Source organism: Sinocyclocheilus rhinocerous, unplaced genomic scaffold, assembly GCF_001515625.1.
Source record: "Sinocyclocheilus rhinocerous isolate Xijiao unplaced genomic scaffold, SAMN03320098_v1.1 scaffold1294, whole genome shotgun sequence".
Classification (NCBI taxonomy): domain Eukaryota; kingdom Metazoa; phylum Chordata; class Actinopteri; order Cypriniformes; family Cyprinidae; genus Sinocyclocheilus; species Sinocyclocheilus rhinocerous.
This window is the reverse complement of record NW_015656157.1, coordinates 25424-45958: the sequence shown is the minus strand read 5'-3', so window position 1 is coordinate 45958 and position 20535 is coordinate 25424. Positions and strand designations below refer to the sequence as shown.

General features: G+C 36.4%; 1 protein-coding gene across 3 annotated transcripts in view; it reads right to left on the bottom strand.

Annotated features, from left to right (window-relative positions):
• Nucleotides 1–20535, bottom strand: part of LOC107719540 (serine/threonine-protein kinase Nek7) — a 60105-nt gene that overhangs the window by 29081 nt on the left and 10489 nt on the right. For all 3 annotated transcript variants that reach the window (XM_016526971.1, XM_016526972.1, XM_016526970.1), the window contains 5 exons: nt 15995–16132; nt 13119–13181; nt 8854–8964; nt 5686–5794; nt 1285–1392 (listed from right to left, as the gene is read on the bottom strand). In XM_016526971.1, coding sequence (XP_016382457.1) covers nt 1285–1392; nt 5686–5794; nt 8854–8964; nt 13119–13181; nt 15995–16132 — 529 coding nt within the window. The remainder of the gene's footprint in view (nt 1–1284; nt 1393–5685; nt 5795–8853; nt 8965–13118; nt 13182–15994; nt 16133–20535) is intronic.

Sequence of the window (20535 nt, the reverse complement as noted above, 5' to 3'; positions counted from 1 at the left end):
GCACATTTTATAAGGAAAATGTGAGTCAGTCAGATGGGCTGATCAAAACTCACTGGCGTAATACTAGATAATCTCTAGATATTTTGGTACCTAGATATGGTCACAGTTCTCAAGGAGATAAATGATAAAAGGCTGATATTAAAATTCTGTACTATTTTTGTATGTATATATATATATATATATATATATATATATAAAATACACAATTTTAACTTTATTTCAGCTAGTTGCAACATTTATTATTTTAGCTTAACTTGATGTAGTAAAATACATATAAATAATAAACAAAATAAATTAAAAAAAACATAATAAATTAATAAAAACTATTAGCTTATATTAAAAGATATAAACAAGAATATTACTAAAATTTGAATTAAAATTAAAAAGTAGAAAGAAAATATAAAAACTAAAACTAATTTAAAATAGTAATAAAAACTAAAACAGTATCTAAATGATACTAAATAACACCGAGATGTTCAGTAAAAATAGATCATTTAAAAAAAATGGGCAAAGACTATATTTTACAGTGTTATTAAATTGTTGGTATTAGCATTTACCATGTTAGGTGATGGTAAAGTATAAATAAATATATAAATAAATAGTTAGTATATATATATCCCTACTTCAAATATGAACAACAATAATACTGATTATTGACTTCTTACTAGCATATCCTAATGTATATCCAAAACGGAGTCAAAGTAGATTTGACAACAGAAATATGATCTATGCTTCAATGCAGGAATGTCACAACAATCTGATCTTGATGGGGAAAAAAAATCTTTTTAGCAATATGAACTGTTATAAAGCAGAAGACAAGCTGTTAACAAATTTGTATACTCTTGAAATGAGATTTTAAACAACAGGTCATCTGGAATATAAGGCGTGTTAAAAGCAGCACCTCCTCGGGCAACTTAGCCAAAAGTTGCTCTGTCACCATAGGGTGTCCTAGCCTAGCATCGTTAGGGATTCAGGATCCTGTCCTCATCCAGACATCATATGTGCGGAGTGGGGTCATTGTGTCAAGGCAACAGGAAAGGCCAACTGCTCAATGAAATGGATACAGCCGCTGGCACGCTTTGCTCTCAACTGGCTCCAGGGGCCGTCGGGAAGGCGCTGTTTTATAACAGACACATGGTTCTGCTCGCAGCCAGCCCTAATGAAATACATCCGGGCCCTACTGAGTAATTAAAGGCCCTTTCCGCTGCATTCAATGCTCATTTTTCCATTTTCCATGAAGGACAGAAAGAAACAAACAAAGAGGTGGGAGGGAGGAGCGCTTACCTAGAGAATGAGCTGCGGTTGTTTTGGAACTGAAGAAACGTCCCAAGCCTAAGTCGCCCAGTTTCACCACTCCAGTGGCTGTGATGAAGACGTTAGCGGGTTTAATGTCTGTGGAGGGAGTAAATGTGAGTTTTAATGACTGATCAGCACAACCAAAATAAATCTGCAACCTTTTTTTCACATTTTCTGCAGTTTGTCAGCAGAGTGGATTTAAATATGGTCAAATGAAGGTTAATAAAGCTGGTACTAAGAGTACTGTACTCTTATTGGTAGCCTGAAAGCATGATCAAATTGAAGCAAAATATTTAATAAACGACAACAATTTGGATTCTTCCTGCTGGCCCAGTCGGGTGAGTAGAACAGATTTTATGTGACCTGCCAACATTTTTAATGGCCCCAACAGAAGAAAAATTACAAATTTTTCATTTTTATACTTCCAAGAAATATTTATATTGTTCTAGTTATTTTATTATATAAATATTATATTGTATTATATAAATATTGTATAATTTTTAACGCCCCATTTATATTATATTATATATTATATTTATGTAACAAAATAACAAATATAATAATTTTACATGATATTATGATTTTTAGTTGTTATTTTATAATATTATACAAATGTTACATTTTACATATATTGCAAAATGTATGTGTGTGTGTGTATATATATATTTATACACACACACACATACATACACATAATTCATACTGCAAATGTATGTTTGCAACAAGCTGGAAATCATAGTTATAACGTAAATCAAATAAAATACAACGACTATAATTTTCAACATATTCTTACTTATGCTTTACTGAGCCCTTTTTGCAATTTCAGCAAAATCTTACAGGGCTCCAGACTGCGACTAAAAATTAATTAATTTATCATTTGCGACCAAAAATATTAATTTGCGAGTGAAGTTTTTGCTGAGGTCGCCACTGGCGACTATATATATTTACATGTTATAACTTAAAAATTTGCATGTAATGCCTTTTTTCCTGATTGTTTTGCGATCACATCTTTTGATATGTTCACGTATTAAACTGAGAAGTTTTAGTGGAAAAAAAAAGAGTTTCAAACAGTCCTCATCTCTGGCGCACAGCAGCATTGTCGCACATAGTCTGCTAAACGCAGCTCAGTTGTGCAGTGCGAGAGAGAACGAAATGACGGAGACGTGCGAAGTGAAAGTGCAGAAAACAGCGTCTATTTCGTGCACAACTTGAACAAACTACAACAGGTACAGCTGTCAGCTGCGTGTATATTGTAAAGCTTGTAAACATTGCAACGTAATATACATTTACCTCAGAAGAATAACCATTCAGCGTCTATAAGCTCATCAATCAGCTAGAAAAACAACTATAAAGAGGAGCATTTTGCTATATTTATGCGCTATTGCATATTAATATTTTTACTTAACCTGTTGTCTACATGATTCAACTCCTCCTATAAAACGGCATTTATCTAATTAAGAAAAACAGACTTCTGCTCCATCTGAAAGCACGTGATGATGATTTCCTGCTGATTACAGAACCGGCTTTACTAACAAAATGCACATGATAATCGCATTCGATTAATCGTGCAGCCCTAATGACAACATTTACAGGATGCATTGAGGAGGAGCCCAAACTACACTCAGTGGCCAAGTGATGCTTATGGTCCATGATATTGGTACAGATTCTGTGTGATGAACAATTCTTTGTGACTGTACATTTCAAGTTGGAAAAGACATTTAGTTCCCACTTTGTGAACCTTAGTTCCCAGGTCATCTACAAGATGGATTAAAATGCTGATAAAGTCAAGAAAAGATGAGACAAACATGACAGTATGATTGAAATGTTAAAATGCAAAAAAATTTAAAAAAAAAAAAAATAAATAAAATAAATGAAACACGTTTATTCGGTAGCACCTAAAAAAAATAATTTGGCGCCTACGTTTTTTTCTTATAGGAGCCAATGGCTCCTTACTCGATTTTTTTGTCTGGAGCCCTGTCATATCTATATTAGCCAGCTAGATAACATTATATCATCTAAAAATCAACATGTGCAAAAAATGGATGTACGAGATCAGTAGTGGTACGATTTTCAGTGGCAACACAGCACTTTTTGTCAACTCCTTGTTGTTGAGCCCTACACAAACACAAGGGGCAAGAATATAACTTTGTGAATGACATGTATTCAAATACTGCGGAAACCTGCAAAACTTTGCAGATTGTGTAAGAACCTGTTGATTCAGAAAAATGGCCTATATAAATGTTTAGAAATGTTTAAGAAAGGTTAATGGAAAGGTTACCATTAGCAAGGTATTACGCATCACCTTGTCTCAAATGACTTTCAAGAGACCAGCCAAGACACAACGATTCTGGAAGCATGTGCTCGTGTTTGATGTCAGACACCTCTGAACATGAACTTTTCCAACAGTAACACATACATACAGACCAGGTGGTTAAGAAAAACAAGATCTGACCTGACTGCCGCCAAGAGTTTACAATCAACAAAGGGAAATGATCTGAATGTAAACCTGTGGCCTGCTGTAACCCTTTCCAGTACTGCTAATACACAGACTCGCACAGGTCTCATATGTTACAATACTTCGACAAGAGTTGTGTAAATACATGGGAACTGGGGAAGACGGTCTCGAGTCGCCTTGGACAGTTGCGTCATCTTGCTTGTTTTCAAATGGCAAGGCAATGATGCAATGCGCTCTGCAGTGTGTCTGGTCAAGCTTGTGCATAGCAAAGACCTTAGAGTCTCGTCTCAGAGCTGATGAGAAGCAGATGAGAAGTGAAACGAGTTTTTTTTCTTCGTAACATGCAATATAGCACAAGGATGATGTAGTGGGGGGACAATGATGTCCCAATTAGGGATAGGTCAAGATGATCGACTAGTATTCCAACAACTGACTATTTAATTAGTCGGTTGACCGGTTTATACATGTATATTTTTATTTATTTATTTATTTTTTGCTAGTTTTACTGTTTTGGCAGATGCACTTTGTAAAACTTCCGATAAGTCACAATTATCTTACAGATAACCCATCGACTAGTCAGTTTTGAAAAAGACAGTTTTCCTCATCAGAAAGCACATGGACATTTACATATGAAAATCTATCAACTTTTTAGCAACTTCGTCCACCCTGATGAACATCATTGTGATTTTTTTTAAATCTAAATTTTAATTCTAAATTCTGTTTACGGAAATACATGGTAAATGTTATTTATCCATCTATTAACCATCTTCTGTCAGACTTCAACTTTCAACAGTCACATTTACCAGTGTTCAGTGATTTTTTTGCCAGTGAATTTCCAATCATTTTAACAGGAATTCACAAGTTCAGGAATCTTGCATGATTTCCCCATGCAAATTTCGTTCAAGTTGGTAACGTGGTTTGTGTGCTTTATACATAGCTACACTATTACAAAGAAAAGAAAAAAAACGTTTTGGTCTACAAAATTTAGCAGGAAGAGAATTTTGAAGGAAGAGTTCACCTAAAAATGAAAGTTTGCTGAAAATGTAGCCCATCTAATGTAGACGAGTTTGTTTCTTCATCTGAACAGATTTGGAGAAATTCAGCATTACATCACTGACTCACCAATGGATCCTCTGCAGTGAAAGGGTGCCGTCAGAATGAGAGTCCAAACAGCTGATAAAAACATCACAATAATCCACAAGTAATCCACACCACTCCAGTACATCAATTAATGGTCTTGTGAAGTGAAAAGCTGCATGCTTGTAATAAACAAATGCATCAAGATGTTTTTAACCATTGCTTCTGGCTAAAGTACGAGTCCTCTATCCATAATATTGTTTTCTCCAGTGAAAAAGTTGCCTTTTCTGAATCAGGAGAGAAATATGCACAGATCAAGCACTGTTTACAAGTAAAAACAGTCCAAATGTTTCTAAACAAATATATTGTTGGATTTTGATGTGAGAGGACAACAGGAGATGGACTTTTTCACTGGTATTACTATGGATTACGGACTTGTATTTTGATTTGTATTTTTGGCCAGAAGTGACTGTTTAAAATTACAACACCTTAATTATGAAATTGTTTCTTACAAACATGCAGCTTTTCACTTCTCAAGATGTTAATTGATGGACTGGAGTGGTGTGGATTACTTGTGGATTATTGTGATGTTTTTATCAGATGTTTGGACTCTCATTCTGATGGCACCCATTCACTGCAGAGGATCCGTTGGTGAGTCAGTAATGTAATGCTGAATTTCTCCAAAATGTTCCAGTGAAAAAACTAACTCATATGGGTGAACTATTCATTTAAGGGTCAGTGAGAGGGTGAAAAAAATGGACAGAAAAAAAAATGTATTAGAAGTGCAGAATATGTCCCCTTAAAAGTCTGTTTCTACATGTACATGTCACTAGACGTGTGTGTGTGTGTGTGTGTACCTCTGTGCATGACACGACGGGAGTGCATGTGCTCCAGTGCGCTACACAGCTGAACAAAGTACTTCCATACTGTCTTCTCAGGAATCAGCCGTTTTTGTTTCTTGAAATGCTGCAGGCAATAAACAAATAAATAAATAAATAAATATGCTGTGATGGCAGCACAGACTTTCCATAGACGCATGCAATCTTCGTTAACCCAGAACATCAACGTTTTACTTTAAATGTTTAGCAGTCAAACTGTTCAACCTACCTAAATGACTATTTGAAGCATACAGTTTTTAAGATTTAAGATGTCTTAAGATGCAAAGTGTCTCAAAAGCTCAGCATGGACACCTGCTACTCTAAAAACAGCACAACAGGATGACCATGAATGTGAAGGGCTCTGGGTTCGACTATAATCTGATGCAGGCCCTAGATTGAAACCCCTCAATAAACTTTCCTTCCCTTTTCATTTGAAGCAACTGCAATGGAAAACATCTGAAGTTTGTGAGTACAGCAGGAGCCTCATGGGGAAACAAGCATTTGGGGAGACTTTCAAGATGCACAACAAGCACTGAGAAACGTCTCCATGAATCTGATAGAACGCAATTAAATAACGCCAACAAGATCGTTACATTAAAGATGCACAATGGATTGTAACATAGTAGATATTGGCTGGTATTTGTGATTTTATCAGTCGATACGAAGTATAAATTAGCCAAAAAACTAAAGCTAAAGATCACAGTTTAAATTCAAACCTTAATTAATATTATTTCAAAATACATGGTCAATATATTATTTATCCATCTATTATTCATCTTTTGTCAGACTTCACATTTTTTAACTATTCAAAGGTTGGGGCTCGTAAGATTTGTAATATTTTGACGGAAGTGTCATACTCATTTATTAGATCAAAAATACAGTAATAACAGTAATATTGTGAAATATTACAATTTAAAATATTTTTTCCTATTTGAATATATTTTAAAATGTAATTTATTCCTCTGATGCAAAGCTGAATTTCCAGCATCATTACTCTAGTCTTCAGTGTCACATGATTCTACAGAAATCATTCTAATATGCTGATTCGCTGCTCAAGAAACTTATTATCAATGTTGAAAACAGTTGTGCTGCTTAATATTTTTGTGTAAATAATGATTTTTTTTCAGGATTTTTTTGATGAACAGAAAATTCAAAAGAACAGCATTTATCATAAATAATTTTTTTTAAAATAAAATTACAAACGTCTTTACTGTCACTTCTTGCTGAATAAAAGCATTAATTTATTTTTTAAAAATGAACGGTAGTGTGTATACTATATATGCATAAATTCACTAAAATACTGTAAAATATTCATTTTATTTCTAACACTGATAATGTGACTTGACTTTCAATCTAGTTCTTTGCGAATACATACATCAGAACAATTCTCTGGTGAATTACCAATGCATTCAATTCAAAGTACCAACTCAAACAAACAATTCACTTATAAATCAGATGAAATATCCGATGCAAGGGTTTTTAATTTTTGTAACTGCGCAATTAGTTTCCATGACTGCTGTAAAAGTATCAAAAGAAAGATTTTACTGAGAAAAATTTTACAAAACAATCAACCTGACTCTTTTTGCATGTTAACATGTTTTTAATGTAGTGGGATTTTTATTAAAACACATATTTGCACGGACCAATCATCTCTTGACATGGTTTGTGGGTATCATTTTCTCTCTTAAACGCAGATTTCAAGTGTGTTTGGTATTACATTTCACCAATTTCAAATCAAAGCGCACCGTTTGTTTTAATCAAACAGATGTTTTAGCATCGCTGACAATTCTGCTCAGTACTTAATGAAGCCAACATCTATTATTCTCCTAAAACGCTGAGTGGGATACAGCATCAAATGATCCTTTTTAAAATTCTGCAGCGATTCTAAGCTTTTAGCACGCTGTTGTCCAGCGCAGTTGCTTTAGAGGTCCATGAGTGCACGCCCTCGCTTCAAAGCAGAAACTAATATGACGTTACGTTATTAATTAAGACAGAATGAAGCTTGCTTAGCCAAAACGACTCAGTAATTATGACCTTTTCACATGCAGTCTCAATAATTGAGGCTCCGGCAATGAAGTAAACCTATTTCTTGAGGCAGTTAAAAGAGGTCGGGAATTGATTAACAAAACAAAACAGGTTATTTTAGTGCGACGGATTACTCCATTGGGCGAACGCTCACTCTGGCTGTTTTGAGCCTCGTCCCCACATGTACCTCTTTCACAGAAATGATCAGAACGGCGGCGAGCGTGTGGTCTCAAGCCCCAGAAAACCTTGGCCCACATACAAACAAAGCCGGTGGATCTATTCTTCCCCTGCCTTTCTATTTGCATATCAGAGGGCTGTTTGATGTCAATGAGGGAAAGCGGCAGCTCCCTCTGTGCCTTTAAAAAGCAAACACGGCACATGCAATATTCTGTAAGTGCATGCAAATGAAGGGGCCATTTTATTTCATTTGAATTCCGAGATGGACAGAGAACTGGGGAGGGGGCTGAGAATAAAAATAAATAAATCAAAAAGAATAATAAAAAAAAAAGTTAAATTTATGCATTCAGAGCTTCTGTTTTACATATGGCTCAATGTTCGTTCGTATAATGCTAAGCGGATTAGCCGCTGTATACACCTTTGGAGTGGCACTGTTTAATAAAAAAATAAAACTAATTAAAGCTCTGCAGAGCAGAAGGGCTGAGAAATCCAGCGGCGCGGTGGAGCAGACCGAAGTCGGGATATTTGCGCAAGCGTGCATTATGATGAATATGTCGAAGGCGTCATCATACTAATCCGTCCTGTTCCTCATTTACCGACACAATCCTTCTGCAAACGCTTTGTTTGTGCTGGGAATGATTTATGCAGGTGGAGATTTGGCAGTGAGGGGTTTTACATGCAGACCATTAAATGTGGAGCATCAGGTTGTAGATGCGAGCTGCAGGGGTTGTCATGAGGAAACAGGATGGCTGAGCGAATCGAACGTGCGGAAGCTGCATGATTCTAATAAACAATACGATTGTTGTAACATAACCAAACGTATCTTAAAAACGTGGTCGGGATGTAGATCATTTTACCTTCGTTCGGTCATCTAGCAGCTGGTACGGTGGGAATACTCTGAGGGAGGAAAAAGGAAACTGCTGACAAATCGGCATGTGTCCTTACCTTTATCATTTGTGAGAGGTCCCCGGCGTCTGCGAGTTCCAGTACTATATTTAGCTCGTTCTCTTCAATGAATGACGCATGGTATTTAATTACATTGGGGTGGTTCAATTGCTGTGTAGAAGAGGGACAGAGGAAAATGGCAGAATGTCAGTGACTGTTTAAATATTAACAAGACACTGTGGGTCAGGAAAGCCTGCAAATAAGACGGCGGCAGAAACCAAAGCAGATGCTTGTATGAAGGTAAACATGACATTATAGTCTGTTTGAGTTAGTCTGCTCTCTTCAAAATCAAATGACTGGAATGGAACACATTTACGACCACTATGGTAATATCAGAACTAACAGAAAAATGGGTAACAATTAGGGATGTCAAATAAATTGTGTAGTGTTAATTTTGGTAAAAAAAAAAACATTTTTTTTTTTAAAAGTAAAAAAAAAAAAAAAAAATGTATATAAATATTAAGTTCAATAATGTGTGTGTGTGTGTGCATGCATTTGTGTGTGGGTGTGTATATATACTTACACACACACACTCACACATACATACATACATACATACATATATATATATATATATTATATAAAATGGTTATTTAAAATATTGCAAATATATATCATTCACACACAAATGAATAAATATTCATAAAAAATAGACAACAAAATAAATATATAATTTAATATGATTAATTCAAATCTAAAGATAAATGATTAAATTTTATATGTATATACGCTTCATTACATGTATATGATTCATTATTAAATATATAGTTATTATTCAGACATACACATATAAAACAAGAATTATAATACTATTAATAATTATATGTATATGTGTGTAGAGAAAAAAACTAAATATTAAATTATTATTACAAATTAAGTTTAATATATATATTATATTATATATATATATATATTATTTTTATTATATATATTTTTTTTTTTTACTATTATTATATATTGCTAAATTATTAATATCATTATTAAAAAAATACACCATCAATGAGAGACAACATTTCCAACTAGACATTTATTATCTACTTCTAATTACCTTCAGAAAATCTTAAAACAATTTAAGTTAGCTAAAGTTCTGAACAGTTGCTAAGCTATTGCTAAATGGTCTTCTGGGTGGTCCAAATTCGAAAAGCCCACCCTGAAGTCCCTGCATAAGACTTGGCCCGTACACTAATTTAATTTATGTCCAACAAATTTCATCATCAACCAGGCAAAATGTACATATCTGACAATAACAGCACAGCTCAAGCCACATGCTTTTAGGTATCATTCACATATGTAGCACAAACAGTGTAAGATAAGGTTTAATACTAAGGGCAATGGGTTTGTTCACATCCCTTAAATATGAGCAATAGCATAAGTGATGCTTGTCCTAGAAAACACGGCTAATAAACAAAATAAAAACGCACTGAACGCACTGCATGACAGTGCGGCATTATGCCCCCCAGCCCAAGCCTTCACCTTTTCGCTGTTTCCTGTTGGTTGGTCAATGAGTTGCGATCGGTTCTTGCACTGAAGACGGCTGGGGGGGGCGGGGGGTGTCGCAAAATAAAAGGAAACAAGTGTATCAATGAGAAGCGAGACAGGCAAAGGCCCTCGCGAGTGGGAGGGTGTCGGGTCCCCGCTACTCGCTGTGACACAGCAGAGGGGTTATTAAAGAAATGTTCATGCCCCGGCGCTGATATAGGGGAGGACGTGCGCGCCTCTGTCGCCATCCTGTAACTTTCGTTAGATGTATTTTTGGATCACACAGCTGCAGCGAGTGCAGCCGGCGGTGTCAACCCCATTCTTGCTTCCCCTTAGCTGGCACATCCAATGTGGCGGACATGAAACGCTGAGTGATGTTGACTTTAATCACGTTAAACGCTGTAATTTCACTCTTGTTTTCCATTGGGAACAATATTAAGCCAACCCTCTGTTTACGACGAGGCCGATTAGAGTGACAATTATATTATGAGAAGCCACACTTGTGGGTTCAGTGAGCGATTTCGCAATCCTGTTGCTTCCTCTTGAGTCTTGAAATGTTAATATAGTTGAGGGTTCGAATGGATTGCAATATTAGAGGAAATCGACTGAGGGCGGTTACGAAATCGGACATGATACAAGTGTTTGCGATTTCTGTTGAGAGCAAAAAAACATAAAAAGAGCAAAACATTTCCGCATAACAAATCACAATTTGTTTACGATGGGAAACGGGAGAGGTTTCAAAGTGACAGAAAAACAAATAGACAGATACATCGGGGAGGGGCGGCTCGTGTCGGTCTCCCTCATTATTTTGATTTGCGACTCTTTCGTATTTTTCCCCAGCTTTGTCCACTGAGGTAGAAGGCATGAGTCTGTGTTCCACACAAACGGCTTATTAGCAGCTTGAGGTGAGCTGGTTATAATGACTGAATTCATTAGCGCTGGAGTAGAAATGATTGTGTAAAGGAGACAAAAAAGGGGTGAATGAGAGACAGGAAGAGGAGGAGGAACATGGTAGGACGACCAGCGTTGCGGCAGCCTCTGACCCCCAGCGCATTCGATTGGCAAAGTGTTGTTAAGGAGCGTGACGCCGACCTTCATCACCCTGCCAGCAATGTGACCTCTTCACCCGCCACCTCGCTTCCTCCCGTGAGAATAAAGGTATCTCAGAGGGGCTTGAAAGTGCCACCTTGCTTCTTTCTCTGTTCTCATAAAGAGTCTGGAGGTCGTCGGGTCACTTTACTGTTGGCTGCCACAAAAATCATTCAGAAATCGATGATATTCCAGCATGTGGGCAAAGACAAAGCCTTTTGGAGCTCATTTGAAGTTCTCAACTTTGTCGTTGCTGCCACTCATGTGGCCGAAATTCGTCAACTCTTGTTGAAAACGCACGACTTCGGGTCACTTTGTTGCGGGAGATCACCGTAAGTGTGAACAGCCCTTTTGTCAGATTATTACTGTATATACAAAAGAACAAGAATATAAAAAAAATAGCAAGGCGAAAAAGGCAGCAATTTTCTTGTCTCAAAGAAGATGCCTACAGACAGAGATGGAACGCGAACTTGCTCCGCAATGGATGCAATCGGAGCTGAAACAATTAACATGACAACACAGAGAGAAGTGTGTGCGCTTGTGTGTGTGTGTGGAAAGGAAGATTTATCCGACAACCGATACAAAGACACAACAGAGCAGAGAGAGAATCCAAACACCTCAGATCAGCTAGAGGTCAGCTCTTATTGGAGTTGTCATTAACTTTCGTTAGTGCTTGTGCTACCGCAAGCAGCAGCCTGTTTAAGGTGGTTTGATGAAAACGATTTATTAGAAAAGAAAAAAAAACATGTTAAGAAACATCAAATGATTCATAAGAGAATGTGCTAAATTTCCTTTATGTTGTTGTTTTACCTACATACTCAACATAAATAAATACACATATATATAAATAATCAATAAATAATCAATAATTTTTTAAAATATGACCGCAATAATCTAATAATGATAATAATAATTATTATTATTATAATGAATAATGAATGAATAAAGCAATAGATAAATATTAGGGCTGTGCAATTAATCGCATGTGATTGTCATGTGCATCTTGTCAGTAAAGCCGGTTCTGTGATTAGTAGTAAATCTCCATCACCTGCTTTCAGATGGAGCAGCATTTACTACACAGACCCGTAGTTCACTGACTATTAGGCAATGTCGCGTTCATAATCGCAGATTGAATCGCCTGCGATTATGAACACGATTTTGCGTAGCTTGTCAGTGAACTACTGCTCTGTGTAGTAAATGCTGTTCTATCTGAAAGCAGGTGATGGAGATTTACTACTAATCACAGAACCGGCTTTACTGACAAGATGCGCATGACAATCACATGCGATTAATTGCCTGATAAATATATGAAGCCATTTATCATATTTATGGCTTTGTGCCCAAATAAATAAATAAAAATTTAAAAAGTGAAAAACTGCTGGCCTAAAATGCTTATTGTCGAAAAACTGTATTTTGTGGCACTGCAAAGAAAAAGAAAAAGAATAAAAAAATCTTGGCCTGAAGGAACGACACAAAAAGGACCGTGTTCTGCACTTGCCTAACAGAAAGCGAGAGCAGAACAGGGAAGAGGGAGAGAGAGATAGAAAGAGCTGAAGGTCTAATCCAGATCAATTGTTTTCTGTTTCTGAATCTCTCTCTCTCTCTCGGTTTCTCTGGTATCAGGTCTCGGCAGAGGCACCTTTAGAGATCCTAATAGCGGCACATGGTGTCGGTCTCTCTTTTCTCTGGTTTCTTACCTTCAGGAGATCTATTTCTTTGATGCAATCTTGCCGAGCTTTGGCATCCATCAAGTCGAATATCTATCAAAAGATCAAAAGGGAGAGAGAAAGAGAAAGGAGAAAGAGGGTATGACATAAAGACAGAAAAAGAAAAAGCAAGTAAAAATGTTACTGGTACAGGGTGGTAGAGCAAGAAGGAGGGGGTAAGTCACACTGAAACCCAGGACCCCCAAACTCCTGCCCCAGCCCATCTACACCCCTGCTGCCTCAAGCGTCCCTATTTTCCCAGAATAACCTGCGTTAATAGGTCAGGAGAACTGTGCGAGAAGACAGGGTTCATTTTTAGGTCATCCAATTTTATTTAATGTTTCTCCAAAATACTTCTAATATTACTTAACATTTAAATGCTTCTAATTGGTCAATAACAGCACTTGGCAGTCAAATACTTTTGCACAATGACCAGTCTTATCACTTCATGCTTTCCTCCTCCTTGCAACTCAAATCAATATTTATTTATTTAACCATATTAATTAATTAATCTTTCAATTAAGTAAATACTGTATTTTCTATCTTTTGATTTTCTGTATTTATTTGCATTACTAATTTATTTATTTATTTATTTATTTGTATTGATTAATTTATTGGTCTTAGCATGTATTTATTTATTTGTATTAATTTAATTATCTTTTAATTTATTACTAATTATTTTTATCTTTATTTGTATTAATTACCACATGTAATTATTTATTGAATCTATTTGAATTTATTTATTTGCACTCTTATCTTTTTATTTATTACAAATTAATATTTATATACTTTTTATTTATTTGTATTAATACATTTATCTTATATTTAAAAAATTTTTTTAATTTAAATACAATTACATGAATATTTTTAATTACTTAAATTAAAAAGAAAAGTTTCATGTTCGCATTGATAACACAATTTATTTTGCTATAACGGGCTGACTTTAAATTATGTCGTACTTGTTGTAAAACAAGCTTGTTTGTGCTGTTTTAGAATATCAAAGCTGATTATGCCGACAGTATGTTAGATGCATCTGTTAGATTTGATCATGTCTGTCCAGATTAAAATAAAGCACACAGTGTAAAAAGCAAACAGAAAATGTTACGAGTATCTCAAGGCAAAAGTCTAAAAATCAAGCCAAAACTTTCAAACCTAAAGAGAATGAAACTATTCCAAATATTACATTCTTCCTTCGTGCAATCAGGGTTGCACAACATTTGCGTCAGGAAACATCGCCTATAATAATTATCCTAATCACAAAAGGTGGAAATGTTGCCCATAGTGGACCTCCAACCTGACAGCGTTGAAAAATCATAGAGATTGAAGTTGATAGTTGATCTCCAAAAATCTGCATTGCAATATGTATAAAATATTATGTAACTGCAGCTCTAAAGTTTGCATTTTCAAGTCAATACTATAAGAACACAACAAGTAGCATGAATGAACTGCATTATGGGAAATATTGACTGAGTAAAGACTGTTTCTACCTGTCATTTTTAATGGCATATACAAAAATGCCAATTGTTTCTGGGCTCATCATTAGTGTTGATAAAGTCAGTGGTAGTGACGGAGTCGACCGATGTGTGTGTTAAGAAAGCAGAAGCGATAGTAAACGGGGACCAGTCTTTTAATCTAGAGCTTGCCAATTATTTCTTCCAGCACATCTGCTCTGCACATCCGGAGGAAACTGTGGAGCTTTTTTCGTGCTGGCTGTGTCTGTGAATATGCTTTATGGCAGGAAAAGAAACAGATTCAATCGTGATTATCAGCGCAAAAGCCAATCAGATGCCTGCTTCTGTTCAAACGAAATTTGCATAAATGTATTGATGAGTGTTTTGGTGCTTTCCAATCAGTCAATCCAGTACTGTTTTACCTTATAATATTGTTTTTGTTATGCGAAATTCATGACTTAATGTTCCAATAAAAAATGTATTAATTAATTTTAAATAAACTGATTCGCTTAGCCACTGACTCTGGATTAAAGTCATATAAAAAGTGTTTACAATTTCCTTCAGCTGTGTAATCGTGTGTTGCAGCAGAACAAATTAATCAAGACACAAACTACAATAAACTGCCATCCAAACATGAATCTCTCAGAGTGGCTTTTAGGCAGTTCAGCTTTATGCTTCAGCATTCAATAGAATCTGATGACATACCAAATATTACTATATATTTATTTGCAATTATTTTGTTAATTATACAGGCTTAAAATTGATAATATCGCAACTAAATATTTACAATACATTTAATTGCAATAATGCTTAACAACATTATTAAATTGTGATATTAACAATGTTAAGTGTATGCAATTAAAATTATAGCAAATCAATACACTGTAAAAATTTAATCACAATATTAACATTTAATAATTTAAACTTAAACAACATTTAAAAACCCGCATTTTCAAGCAATTTCAGAGCAAATACATTGTCCAAAATATCAAGAAATATTGTAAAATGTTATAAAAAATAAATAAAAAAATATGTATATATTTCTGGCTAAAATACCTAATATATTTAGCTATAATGAGAGTTATTTTGGTATCGCTGATATACTATCATAGTTTTTTTTTAAATGTATTTTCTGTTTATATTTAAGTTTTAGTCATGTTGTTTTGTCATTTTTACTCGTTTTTTTCTACTTTTTTTTATTTTAGTTTTAGTTATTTTAGTTGCTTTGACAAGTAGCAGAAAAAAAACTAGTTTTTTAATTTTATTTTTATTTCAGGTAGCGTTTATTTTATTTCAAGTAATGAAATGTTTATACCAGACTTTACTGATATAAGACATACACTAAAATTTTCATTGCAGAGACTGTAAAATATACTTATTTCACAAATAAAGACATACAGCATGAAAAGTTCTTACCTGCACTTTTTTCAAAGCTACCGGTGTATGGTCTAGCATGTATGTAGCTCGATAAACCTCGCTGAACTGTCCTCTTCCAATCTTTTTTTCAATGTGAAAATTGGCTAAACTGTTATAGCCCATATCCTGTTGGATTTTCTGAAAAAATGAAGAACAAAACAAGAACATTTCAAGAAAGCGAAATGCACATCACACAGCTTTCATTTGTGCTTTTCCATTCATCTTAAACTTAAAATGACAAACCAAACATGTCCCCACAGACCGGCCATTGCGAGCCAAACTCCATGATTGTTTTTATTTATACGCCAAGAGAAGGAAGAAAACTCTGGAGGGAATCTGGGAAAGGTGTCATTAGGGCGATGTGTCAGGGCGAGACAGTGGGGAAACAAATCAACATTAAGCATCGACTTTGAATCCAAAGCGCAACATGAATCTTTGCCATATACTTTCTGGATGAATCAGGCGAGTGGTGACATTCCTACTTCTGAAGTGACTTATGCTGGACCAGTTAGTGACAAACCGCCCAGAGTGCTCTTCCCAAGAATACATGCAGCGCCTTGACACTTGCGCTCTAAAATTAAAAATCTAAACAAAACCCAGAATTAGCCCCTCGGAAATGGTGTGAACAAATAAATAAATTAACACTCTGACCTTTAGAGGCTTTTCGAGTGTAAACTTTAATCCCGCAAACATTCTGGCAAATGGAGGTGACAGATAGTGGAACGCAATATGTCGTGGCAAACTACCCAAGGATGGCCATAAGACGACCTTGAAGGCAAATTACATTGTGAAGATGCGAAAGGGAGGGGCAGGATGACACAAACCTATTCTTGTAAACATGCTAAATCGCTTTTATTTATAGTCATGGAATATATTTTCAAGTTATGATTCCATACTAAGCTTAAGTTTCGCTCAACTCCCCGAAACATTCATCCATTAGGATATTCAGTCATAGCAACAAACGACGACTTGATGTGAACGGCATCCATGTCTTTCTTACAATACCAGAATACTTGGACGATCTGTCAAATCCATCAACATTATTGTGTAAAACTGTCTGATATATATAATGGGTTGAACTGAAATAAATGAGTTGCAGGAAGCACTGCAGCTTGACTAGACACCAGAGGGGTGGATGTAGATCAAGGGGCGACCAATTTAAGAATTTCATTGTTTTCTAACTTGACAGCTTTAAGGGGAAAAAAAGGTGTGAGCCAAAGAATTGCCCCATCCAATTAACACACTGAGGTAGCTTGTTTTTCAATGTGACAACGCGCTCTCAGCCCCTTCTTCCAGGGACACATCTGGCGCAGCAGAAGCAGCGCTCTCTTTCTGCCACTGCAGTGAAGAGAAAAAAGCTGGATCTGACTAAATTTAACATTATCAAGCTAATATCCAAGACACCAGGTTTCTCGGCAACATGCAGTTATCTTGTGTCAAATCCAGAGAGGCTTATGAAAAAATGGTTATTTGAGCACAATAACAAGTTGGAAAATTCATGTTTTTTTTATGGTTATACAAACCAAGAAAAAAATAAAAAATAAAACACCTAGGGGGTCAATGACACATGTATTCATTAACAATAGTGTTATCGTTTACTAAAGCTAAAACTATTAAAATAGATTTTGTTAATTAAAATCTAAATACTAGATTAAAACATTAATAATGAAAATGAGAATTGTTGCTAACTTAAAAAATTATAATAGTATATAAATAATGCTAAAATAACACTGATTAGTTAAAGGATTACAATTATTTATTTTTAATTACATTAAAAAAAATAATAAAAATATATATAAAAAAATAATAAAAATATATATTTACATAATATAATCAATAACTGCTTCACTTTCATCAGCCAAATAAAAACCATGGGGTGCAGGAAAACAAAACAGGAAATTACATCATAAAGGACCCACGCAAACGTCATGTGGTGCAATTAATGATACATATTATATACATTAATACATTATTAATAATACGTAATATTTGTGTAAAAAAAACTTTTTACCTTAGAAAATATTTATATTTTCTTATAAATATTTACATTATTCTTAAGTTACACCAAATGATTTAGAGACATGAAATTTAAACTTTAGAAAATAGCATACATAATTTTCTAAACCATATGATACCCACATAAACGCAGAGTGCATTTATAAGAACTTTGCCTGTGTGCTTCAGACTAGATTTTTAAAAGATTTTGCTTTTGTTTATTGTGGACAGTCTTATTTGTCATTGACCCATAGATGATACATATGTATCATGTTGATTTGGTCAGCAGCGGATGGTCCACAGAGGGCCAAGGCATTGCTTTCACTCCCCGCATGGTCGCTTGACAAATGTTAGCATGAGCCTCTAAAGCGGCATGACAAGCGCATGCTGAGAGCAAAGTCGAGCTAATGTGTTTTGGCATGCGGCTCGCTAATCACACATTTACATATGCAATGACCTACATTTGCATGTCAGCTCGCGCACTGTCCGGCCTGATTAACGACGGGCACCTCCCAGCGCCGAGGAGGCCGGCATAGCGGCGGGAGGAGGCCAGAGGGTGGCTTTTTTTGGCAGCCGAAGGGACGCACTGCCAGCCAGGATTAGGCCTGACGCGGCCTGAGCTCCAGACACTTCATTAGAGGTAATCTGTTTAGCAGTGGGCAGTGTATGTAAACTTCACAGGCCATTTGCGGCACCTTTCTGCCCCCTGGCCTCGCCTTCAAAGGGCAGCAGGGGCGCCCTGACTGACAGCTTGTCTCATCCGTGGCTTTGCGCTGTCACACAATTTAGAGCACTGAGCTGACACGAGATGAACCGCAGCAGCCGAGGATCTCCACGACCGCCGGGGTCACTCGACAGCGGCGTGACACGGTTTGTACAGATTGCAGCTTGCAGGAGGGGCAGGAGCTCAAAGGGCTCGTTGCCACTCTGCGTGAAGCAGAAAAAACAAAAATAATGCATGGAAGTCAGAGGAAAGGGGCCAAGAACGGCTTGAATTGGAATGCCGAACAACTTTGACGCAAAGCTTTACAATAAGATGCGGTCAGATTAGTGAAATGTCAGCGAAATTTTGCGGGCAAAAAGTCTGCCTGTTGTCAATAGTGTAGTGATGCATGAAGTACAGCTCACATAGAAGTTACTTTCAAACCAAGCCGCTTTCTGTTGGTCAGTGTGGCAATTCGTGTGACCAACTTGAATGAGCGACATCTGCATGGGGAACTTTTTCTCCATCACGCGAAACTCCTGATCGTGCAGATTTCTATCGAAATGACTTAATATTGCTTGCAAAATTTCGCTAAACAATGGTAATGTCAACAAACATTTTGTCAAAGTCTTCGTTAACGAAATTAACACTAGTACAGAGGTGGGAATGAAGGGGCCAAGAATGTCTTGATTTGGGATGTGGAACTTTTGAGCAAAGATTTGATGCACTCACATTAGTGAAATGCCAACGAAAAAATTGTCTATTGTCAATAGCATAGCAGTGCATAATAAAGCACAGCTCATGCAGAAGCCACTTGCGTACCAAGCAACTTTCTGTTGGTCAATGCGGCAAATTCACGTGACCAACGTAAAATCTGTGCAGGGAACATTTTCGCCCCAACTCGAAACTCCCTATCACATGGATGCCTATTGGAATGACTGGATTCTGCCCCTGTGAAATTTCGACAAGCAACGGTAAATGTGACCACACCTTTAAGCCCAAAGCATACTTATATTTTGATGCGAACAAACGCTCAAAATATGTGCACTAGAAAGTTTTGATCCTTGTTTAGCGCTATTTCTCTCCAGAGGTCATGATCAAAAAAAGATGTCTCTGTACTAATTTAAACTAGAGTTGTGCATATCTCTTTACCCCTTACATAATAGCTTGTCAACATTAGCGACTATTGTTATTGCGTTGTCGTTGTTGTTCCATCTCATCTGTCTTTTTTTACCTGTGAAACAACAGGTCTGTGCAGTGTTGCCACCTTGTGGACAAACTAACTACTGCAAAAAAATCTCAAAGCGCATGCGCAAACTGAGCATACATTGTACACATGGAAGGGGCTGAGAACGCAAAAAAAGGGGGAAAAAATTGCCCATGCAGATTTTGTTAGAAAACTCTAACGGCGCACATACAGTAAATGGGTACTCCACTAATGTATGTGTAAAAAAACGAAGTATATTTTGGGCTTTAGTCTTGAACCGTCGCTTTGGTTAAATAAAAAAAAAGGTCAGAGGGGACGGAAGATGCAGCAGAGCATGCTGGGTAAATGACTGAAAGCGACAACACATCACAGGAGCAACAGCAAAGGATGGAGGGTTGGCCACTGGTGACATAAGTGTAAAAAGAGAAATGCAGACGTGTGGCCGCATGACAGGGGATGCGAGATAGGAGGAGGAGAATGACGGAGGATGGGACGGCAGCAGTATGGAGACTAGGTGTGAGCTGACAGCACAACACTGCCAGCGGCTGCCAAGGAAAGGACAACCGAAGCACTGAAGAGGTGGTAGAGTAGCAAGACGGGCTTGGTGGTGGTGGTGTTGGTGGTGGGTGCTGGAGG